The sequence below is a fragment of the Protopterus annectens genome, chromosome 10.part0 (genome assembly GCF_019279795.1).
Source record: "Protopterus annectens isolate FY-2018-M chromosome 10.part0, PAN1.0, whole genome shotgun sequence".
Classification (NCBI taxonomy): domain Eukaryota; kingdom Metazoa; phylum Chordata; order Ceratodontiformes; family Protopteridae; genus Protopterus; species Protopterus annectens.
In genome coordinates this window covers 1699477412-1699487848 of record NC_056744.1, presented here as the reverse complement: position 1 = coordinate 1699487848, position 10437 = coordinate 1699477412, and the positions used below count along the sequence as shown (strand labels likewise).

The 10437-nt window shown below is 36.9% G+C and overlaps 1 protein-coding gene across 1 annotated transcript; it reads left to right on the top strand.

Annotated features, from left to right (window-relative positions):
* Positions 1-8563: 8563 nt before the first annotated feature.
* On the top strand, positions 8564-9592 carry LOC122812870 (trace amine-associated receptor 6-like). Its single transcript, XM_044084914.1, has one exon. It carries the CDS (start codon positions 8564-8566, stop codon positions 9590-9592), a length of 1029 nt encoding a protein of 342 aa, XP_043940849.1.
* Positions 9593-10437: the final 845 nt, after the last annotated feature.

Here is a 10437-nt window from a genome sequence, read left to right as displayed (position 1 = left end):
GATTCTTGACATAGCTAAAGAATGCTTTGTGGTTATCTTTGGAGTCCTTGGCAATTTTTTTTTTGAAGCTGGCCTTGGATGATTTTATGAGGGATTGTAGTTTCTTGCTGATACTGATCAGGGATGTCTTCCCTTCTTGGGATTTTACTCTTTTCTGTACTAGTTTTCTCGTTCTATTGTATAGCTTGTTTATGGCAGGGGTCCACCAGACTGGTTCCTTTTCTTGGAGGAGTGAGTCTTGGTTTTGCTTGGGATAGCATGATCCATGCATTCTTGTAGGTGCCATAGAGTGAATTAGTAAAGAATTTTGCAGCTTGGGCAGCATTATCCTTTAGCATGGGGGATTTGAAACTTTCCACCTTGGTCTTAAGTAATGTGAAGTTTTCTTTTGAAATGTTTTTCATGGTGGTTTCTTTGATTTGGGGGTGGGGGCAGAATGTGGATATCCAGAGTGATTAGTTTATGGTCATATCTAACCAGCGAGGGGTTGACCTATGGTGTGGAACACCGGTCGCCCATGTTGGTGATGGCCAGGTCTAATATGTTGTCACCTCTGGTGGGGATGTTGACCAGTTTATTCAGGGCATTTGAGTTTATAAATTCTAGGAAATGTTGGGCAAGGGAGTTTAGTACTTGAGTAGTTCTCCCAGTTAATGTTTGGGTAATTGAAATCACCCAATATCAGGGTGTTTGGTAGGACCTTTATATTTCCCAGTGTTTCCAGAAATGTGTAATGGGGGTCCTGGGACATGTTGAGTGATCTGTAGCAAGCTACAATTTGAATTGCACTTCTGCCTTTTGTTAGTTGCACGTGGATGATCTCTAAAGCATCGTGCTGTGCCACTAACCTGGAGGTGTGGGTATCCTTGATGAATATGGAGATGCCCCTGCCTTTTCTATTTCAGTCCGGGTTTTGTGGCCAAAATGTATGGTATGAGTTGTAGCCTGGTAGTGCTGGGGTGCTCTCTGGAGCCTTAAACCAGGTTTCTGTTACTGCACATATATCGATTTTCTCCATACTGAGGAGTGCCTTGAGTGCATGCATTTTGAGGTTTAGACTTCTGTCATTGAGTAGCATTACCCTCAGTTATTTGTTACCTGTGCTATTTACGGTGGTGGGTTTGCCTTTTTAGCCTTGCCTAAAAAAGGCACTGTGGGGTGACTAGAGCCTTGGCCAGTATTCAAAAGCCTAAGGGTGACAGGTGAAAGCCGTCTCTATTGAAGCAGCGTGGCTTGTCGAACATGTTATCCCAAGCTGACAGACACTGGATCCCCTTTGAATGACAGCAAAAGCTTAGCCAATTGTTGAAATTGATAATTTTTTTCTTTATCATTCTTGGTAAGGTCAGGATGCTACTCAGGGTCAGGGTCATACCGGCCTGGGCTACATGATCAGAGAGCTCTTCCATGTCTCTTTTCATGTAGTCCAGCGAGGTATGGCTCAGGTCATTCACACCAACATGGACAATGACAGAGTCATATTTGTACTTGTTCTGGAGTGACCTGAGTGCTGGTGTTATGTGTTGGATCCTGGCACCCGACAGGCAGCTAACATTAACCTTATCCTTGTTCAGCCTAGTGAGTGGGACATCAGTGTGCCTGATTATAGAGTCACCTATTACTAGTGTGTTGGGTATGTTATTTTGCCTTAAGGGCTGTGATTGCATGGCACACTGGTTTTGTGAAGTATGTGTTTCATGGTTTGTGTTGGGGGGATGGAGGTTGCTTGGATGTCTGCTTTGGAGGTCTCTCTTGCTTTTTCAGATTTTTATTTAGAGCCTCCGAGTATGTTTTCATGTATTTATGTGTGTTTTTTGCCAGTGCTACTTTAATGGGTCTATGTGAGACTGGTGGTGTGATGCAAGTGATTCTCTTTTCCTCTTGACTGTCTGGTCCAGTCTTGGGTTGAGAGAGCTTAGCCTCTAATTTGGCTGCATAATTGCATCTCTCACATGTATTAATGTTTGGTGGTAGGAGGAGTGGGTTGTCTGTGTACATGAAAAAGTTGTAACATTGCCTCAAAATGCCCAGATTCACCAGTTGGACCAGAGAGTACACCTGAAACTGCCCTTTGGACATGCCTGGATAGGTACAGTGAGATGTTTTACTGATTGGCTAGTAAGGTTGAATAGAGAGCCTTGTCCTTCTCTAAAGTATAGGGGGGTCTAGTGCTAGGGTTCATTAGTGCTTGCTATGAGTTTTGAGCAAGTGCCAGGCTGAGAAGTGAATGGTTTGAGAGCTTAAGTTGAAAGTTTGTCTAGTTCCAAGGGAATAATTGAAGAGTAGACTTTGTGGACCCGGGAATAGTTATACCCTGGCTAACCGGCGCTGACCAGCACACACAACTGTGGTAATGTGGGTTTTATAGCAAGGAAATGAAATAGATAGAAATTAGCCTAAAATGGCCAATAAACTACTAATTTCTGGGCTGAAACCACTCCTCCAGGGACAGATAGGCTGCTCAAAGCTCCCCTCTCTCACAGGTGAACAAAGAAATTTCTTTCTATCCAAGTAAGGTATGGGTAAACAGAGAAACTTGTAACACAGCCCTGAATTCAGCACTAACTTGAAAACTGAAATATACTAGCTTAGAAAGGTGGGAAAACAAGTATTTTTTTTGTTTTTTTTTTCTTTTTTTCAGTTAACAAAGCAGATACAATAAAAAACACACTTTAAATGCACATAAATGGCTATACTTGAGTGTGTAGCCTACAACAGTTAAAGAGGTAATTTAAACACAAAAATGACTTTGTTAAAGTGCAGGCAGTAAAATAAGTACAATATGTAGCTGACACAAGCTTTTTAAATCACAGAAACTCTAAAGAATTGGCGTTTTAGGCAGAATTAGCTAAAGGCAGCAAGAAAATGCAGAAAACTTATACTTAATCACTCCAAAGTCTCTCTTTTGTCTCTCTGCTGTTGTAGAACTCTGCAGGGCACCAGGCAGCAGCTTGCTGAGCTGTATACAAGCAACTTGCAAATGTGGGTTTTATAGCAGGGAAATGAAAGAGATAGAAATTAGCCCAAAATGGCCATTAAAATATTAATTTCTGGACTGAAACCAGTCCTCCAGGGACAGATAGGCTGCTCAAAGCTCCCTTCTCTCACCAGTGAACAGAGATGCTTCCTTCTATCCAAGTAAGGTATGGGCAAACACAGAAACTTGTAACACAGCCCTGAATTTAGCACTAACCTGAAAACTGGGCTATACTAGCTTAGGAAGGTGGGAAAACAAGTATATATATTTTTTTCAGTAAATAAAGCAGATACAATCAAAAAAACACTTTAAATGCACAGAAATGGCTATCACACTTGAGTGTGTAGCCTACAACAGTTAAACATGTAATTTAAACACAAAAATGACTTTGTTAAAGTGCAGGCAGTAAAATAAGTACAATATGTAGCTGAAATAAGCTTTTTAAATCACAGAAACTCTATAAAAAATCGACGTTTTTTGGCGGAATTAGCTAAAGACAGCAAGAAAATGCAGAAAAATGATACTTAATCACTCCAAAGTCTCTCTTTTGTCTCTCTGCTGCTGTAGAACTCTGCAGGGCCGCAGGCAGAAGCTTGATGAGCTGTATACAAGCACAAAAAACTTGCAAATGTGGGTTTTATAGCAGGGAAATGAAAGAGATAGAAATTAGCCCAAAATGGCCAATAAACTTCCAATTTCTGGGCTGAAACCACTCCTCCAGGGACAGATAGGCTGCTCAAAGCTCCCCTCTGTCACAGGTGAACAGAGAAACTTCCTTCTATCCAAGTAAGGTATGTTGAATGACTTTGTGCCATGTTGGAATGAGTTCCTTTTTATTTTAAGTTTGCTTCTCAAATGAAGATTCTTTATGTTTTGTGGTGGTTAAATGATTATAGTGGGAGTGCTAGAAAAATGTTTCTAGGCTTATTAGCCTCACTGAGCACTGGTTGAAGGTTCTTTATGATTTTTATAGATTTTTTTAAGTTGTGAATGATATATTGTCACAAGTGGAACTCATCACAGGATTCCTATCTATACTGAAACAGCTGTTCCTGTGTTAGCTGTATATCTCTGTCTGTCAAACACTCAGGCAGAGTGACCTTGAGGAAGTACAGCTTTTTTCACTTCTGCCAAATGTATATCCTTTCTGCCTCTTTTTACAAATGTGATAATACTGAAGTGTTATCTAAAAATAACTGACCTCTTTGTTTGGCTGGGATGATGTTTTAATTGTGGTTTAAAACACTTTTTTTAATTATCTGGCATTTTACATTTTTTATCATGTGGCATCTTACAGGATTGCATACTTTGCTTTGCTCTCCCTTCTTTTTGATCAAAATGCCAAATATCTGTTCAATGGAGGAATTTCTGATGGAAGGAATGTTGTTCCTGTATTGCTTCTGCTGTATGAAGAAAAGATTATTTAGAAATTTAACAGAAATTTCTAAGAAACTAAAAGTGGCCATTTGCACTTTAAAAAATGTTCATACATACGTCACGTCCAATATGCTCCTATATCTGTTACAAGTAGTTAATAAGCCTGGCATTATAGAAACACATGCCAGTTTTGTTAATCAATGGAAAGAACTGCAGCAGATGTCATCCATAAAGTTTATTAAGGCATTGGCTATTGATTACACTAAATTTTAATTAATTAACAACAACATGTTCTGATTTCCAGTATTAGTGATAATAAATTGACTGTGTAAATAGGTTTTAAAGCCTGTATGCTTAAATAATAGGAAAATAGACGTTATGATAATGTGACAGAACTAAGGACAATTAAACTTATAAGTGAGCAATATGATTATAAACTGGATCACAAATGTACTTAATATCTACATAAATGCAATGTCAGGTTTAATTTGTAATTTTGAAATAAACTTGGCAGCAAAAATGAGCAGAAATGTAGGGGAAATACTGCATCCTCTGCTTCTAATTCTGGTAGCATGGCATGTTCTATGACTAAGACTGATGTTGATTCCACGATGAACAGGGGTAAAAATTAAATGAATTGACTGCTGGGTATAGCAATCACATTTCTGCAGCCCCCTTGTCATTGATGCTAAGTGGAGAAAGTGTGGTACAGCCATGATGGGAGATGGAAAACACTAATCTTATAGAGTCCCAGAACATTCTACTGTCAGAGTAAATACTCAAAATGAAAATGCATCTAAGTGAATGATTTTATTATTAATATTTCAAATACTGGTTTGAATTATGTTGAGAGTTGTCTACTGAGTAAATATTTGACATGTGTTCCAAGAGCATTTGCTGGTGAATATGACATTTTAAAGGATATGAAAATTTCTTCCAAGCTTTTGATTGTATTATTTTTATTTTTGGTAACATAAAAGAGGAAATGTGGATGTGGGAAATTATGTGGAAACTTCTGATCTGGTACAATTTTGATTTGATAATGCCTCCTTTAATCCATCCTTTCATCCTTCCATCAAAGTTTTCAGTCTGGCTGTTAATCAATGATAAGCCTTTTTTCAAAGGTGTTTTTGACATAATAACAGAAACATAAGCCTGAATATGCTTCAGTCTTTGACAAAAATGAGAAAACAAGAGCAGGCCTTCAACTTAAAGTCGGATAAAAGTGGGAATGCTAGTTTTTTGCATTGTTTTCCATGAGATTGCCAAGTGAGCCAGGTATTAAATATAATAAATTAATAGAAAATACATTAACATTTTTTTTCCTGTGGGCCATGAGGTAACTTCAGGATGTTTAATATAGGAATTATTAGGCAATGAGCCAAAGTTTATGCTATTGTACCTCTCACCTGAGGCACATTAATGTATCAAATGCCCTCTAGGGTGAGCCATAATATCAGGAAAAGAGAATTTTTGAGTATATGCCTGAAACCATTGTTGATTCATGTCAGATCAGATTAAATGACTATACAACATCATTGCCAATAACTAGTAAGAGTAAATGATTCTACTTAATTGAGACTTCTTACCAGAGAGATACATTTGTAGAATGGCAATGATACCGTTGTACCAAGGATGTAAAATGTCAATATAATTCCCTTTCCTATGATGGATGTTTAAGAACCTTACAATACTGGTTGAATGTCCCCTATAAAAAAAAAATATATATATATATATACACACACACACACACACACACACACACACACACACACACACACACACACACACACACACAACTTAGTGAATTCAATGATTTCTTGCTGAAATCAACCAAATTCTGGGTACAACATGTAACTGCATTTATGATGGTGACAATAATTAATAGGCTCTCTCTCTGTAACAGCTCTTGTAACTAACACTATGGCTATGATGCTTTTAATTGCTGTACCTCAGATAGTCCTTTTTCAAATTATTCATGTGGAATTTGCTTTCACTATCTTCTGTGTAAGCTGCTATTTAATTGCTTGGATTGTTCCACTTGAATTAAGCACTGCTCTTCTTTTTTTGATACCCCTGAACTCAGAAGAAACATTGACAATGTGTCATTCAGACAGCATCAACTCATCTGCTTGCTATTTCCTGGATGTGGGTGGAATTAATTAAATCTGTTACTTTTAGAGTTAATTTACCTGGGCTCCCTCAGTACTGTGACTAGGGTAACAAAGGATCCTGAATGTGGGTGGAGTCGGTGAACTCTGTTACATTTAGAGGTAATTTACCTGGGTTCCTTCTGTACTGTGACTAAGGTAACAAAGGATCCTGAATGTGGGTGGAATCAGTGAGCTCTGTTCCTTTTAGAGTTAATTTACCTGGGATCCCTCTGTACTGTGACTAGGATAAAAAGAATTTCTGTCTTTTGGGCTGAATGCAATCATAATGTGCTTACTAATCTGAGTTCTGATTTTAGAATCAGAAAAACATACAGACTTAAGCAGAACATCACAAGAAAGTATAAGTACATGGCCATTAATCACAAATCTGGAAAGGAAACCAGGATTTACAGTTGAAATATTTTAGAATAATAAGTGATATTTTTGTAACATATGTTCAATCCAAAACAATGTTATCAATTTTAAACTTGATCTGATGATATGGTATCATTTAACTTCACAATTTTAGCTTTACTGTATGTGAAGGTAAGGAGAAGACATTTTTGAAGAATCATTAGGGGCCAGTACTTGAGAAAGAAAGATGGAGCAAACATGCCCCCAATAAGAATAGCTTTGGAGTACAAAATTGGATCTGCCGCATTTCTTCTTTTAGTTATATTTTAGGGGGCCTCTGTGCCTCTTAACCTTCTGTATGATTGCCACAACTCTGCCCATCAGTTCATTGACTGGTGAGAGCCAGTCATGACACAGCTATCAGTCAGGCAGCCATCATGGGATTTTATAACAGTGCACCTAATGTTCCATCTGAGTCACATGAAAGTACTAGTGACATAGTATATTGCTTATGTGGGTAACAGAAACTTCTGCAACAGCCCTGTCCTCCTGTGCTGATTACATAACTCCCACTAGGTTCCATAGTCTTCATCCGAGGTTTTTCAGCAAGAAAGGTACCACATGACATGCCTCTCTCATCTTTACCCCTTGCAAGGGAAGAAGGAAATGTTCTTTTACTGCTGCCACTCTCTAGCTGAACTGCTCCGGTGCCCAGCCAACTACTCAAAACCAAAATAGCTGAATCTGAAATATACTCATGCTTGCAGGTTACGTAAATCTTTTTTTTTTCTTAATGATCTGCATGTGATTAGTAAAGAAAACAAATAGTTAAGTAAACTATGTCTGAAATGCTGAAAGCAAACAAAAAAAATCAAAATTTAAGACAGCAAATGCACCATGTAAACATCATGCTCTGTCAATGTACAAGAAATCCAGCAAAAGTCTTAGAAATATAATAAATACCTACTGATGCAATCTCCTTGACATGTTACACCTTGTGTTTGCAGAAATTCCCTTGAGAACCAGACTGTTGAAAATAAATACAGTACTACAGACCATTAGGAGACAAACAGAGGAGTACCAACACACAATAAGAATAAATCAGATTAAGGTAAAAGTTCATCTGACTGAAATAATCTTAATAAGTAAGTTGTAGAATAATACATCTTACCAGCATTTAAAGTGTGTAGCTTTTTGCAATGATAGCACTTTGAGGTTTCAGTACTTAGAAAATAATATTCATTAATTAGAATCTGTTTTCTGTATGCTAATTAGAATGCAAAGTGAATTTAATAGTACTTTTACACGCCTTCAGCTTTTTTCCTTTGAAGATATTAGATAATCTAAGCTAGAGCATCACTTTGCAGGTTTTCTCTCACTCTCTTTCTAAAGTAGTCCTTATTAATATTTGGATTTGTCATCATTATTTTTATCTACTCAGATTCACTGACTAATTCTGTCTTTCTGCTTTATTTTACAACTGTGCATTAATTAGTATGTTTCATAGAATTAAGTTGCGCTATTGGTAAAATACACAAATTGAATTCATATTTGATTTTTTAAATATACCAATCACAAAACACTATTAAAAAGTACTAATTTTAGTTTACTTTTTTCTTTGCACAGGATTTAGATACGATGTATTAGACAACATTTCACGATAATAACAACACAGCCAATATATCTGGAAACCAAAGCCGCTATGACATTTTCTCATGAAGAAACGGAAACAATGCAATTATGTTATGAAAATACTAATGGCTCATGTACACGGATTCCACGTTTACTCATAGAACAGATATCACTATATGTTGTATTCATGCTTGGTATTGGTGTCTGTGTAGGTGGCAACCTGTTGGTGGTGATCTCTGTGTCTCATTTCAAGCAGCTCCACTCACCAACCCACTTCCTGGTTCTCTCATTAGCTGTAGCCGATTTCTTAATGGGAATTTTAGTACTTCCATTCAGTGTAATTAGATTTATTGAAACATGCTGGTATTTTGGGCAAGATCTCTGCAGTCTTCATACTGGCATTGATGCATTGTGTTCTATGGCATCTATATTCCATCTTTGTTTTATATCTATTGATCGTTACATTGCAGTCAGTGATCCTTTAACATATCCAATGAAATTTACTATAACAGTTACAGGATTTTTAATATGCCTGGGTTGGTGCCTTCCTTTGACTTACTCAGTAGCTCTAATTTATTCAAATACTAATGACCAGGGACTGGAGGATTTGCTTGCTGATCATCAGTGCCAAGGCAGTTGTTTAGTAAATGTTAATAAATCGTGGGTCCTGCTAAACTTGGTAATTGTTTCAATTCCTTTAATTATAATGTTGTGCATGTATTCAAATATTTTCATAATTGTAAAAAAGCAAGCAAGAATGATAGAAAATATAGCAGGTAAAACACTGACAGGAGAAGAATACAGCAGCCGAGTAGCAAGGAGAGAAAGAAAGGCTGCAAAAACATTAGGCATAGCAGTTGGTGCATTTACAGTATGCTGGTTACCATTTTTTACAGACATTGTGATTGACACATTGTTTAATGTCACTACACCACTGACTATGTATCACATATTTTTCTGGCTTGCTTATTTTAATTCAGCATTCAATCCTTTAATTTATGCTTTCTTTTATCCATGGTTTCGGGAAACAGTTCATCTTATTTTAACATGTAAGATTCTAATAAATGATTACTCAGACATTAATTTATTTAAAGAATGAACTCCATATTGACACATGGAAAACTTACTTTAAATCAGTGTAGAACAATCCATATGCTGCATTAGATTAAATAACACAAATCAGTCAAAGATAATACTGTAAAGAATGATTTCATTGTTGAGGATCACTCACAAGGATTACTCAGAGATAACACAAAGCAGTTATAAAAATAATTTCAGATCTGTTATTGTGTGTTTATATTTACTTTCTTATTAAACAGGTGAGTAAAACAGAAGTAATGGTTAGCTAACAGTCACTATTTTTTTCTTTCATTGCATCAGAGTAATTTTGGATTACACTGAAAAGTAACTCAGTAACTTTAACTTAAACTCAAGATTTCCTAACTTAATTAACCTTGACTTTAGGAAGGTAATTCCCCTAAATACAAGGTCTGCATGAATTAACCATGTTCCTTAAAGCACCTGCATAGTCCTGTATTTGTTTTCTACATATGGATATATGAAGGCTGCCAGAACAATGGGAGTATAAGCTTAGTGATACAAATATAAATAGCCTCTGCGTATCTGCCTTATTTAGCCCCCCCTTATTTTGATTCCCCATTCTATTGTTCAGTGGCACTTTTACTGCATTTTCTTCTAGTCTCCTATTCATTGTTTGTAAAAATTCCTGAGATCCATCGCTCCATAAAATTCGACAAACCAGTCGGAAAGCAACTTCTTTTTTTATTAATGTGGTCCTTCAGTCTTTCAATCTTTAGTACTTCCTTTGTAGTCCACTATAGCAGACCTTTTCACTAGGACCACACACGGATGTATGCCTTCTCTTTGGTGTTGCATTGCTTCAGCTACTTATGAAACAAATAAAGCAGATAATACAGCACCCCT

Excerpts from the sequence above, each read along its gene's own strand:
- LOC122812870 (XM_044084914.1), top strand. The coding sequence starts at position 8,564 with ATGACATTTTCTCATGAAGAAACGGAAACAATGCAATTATGTTATGAA.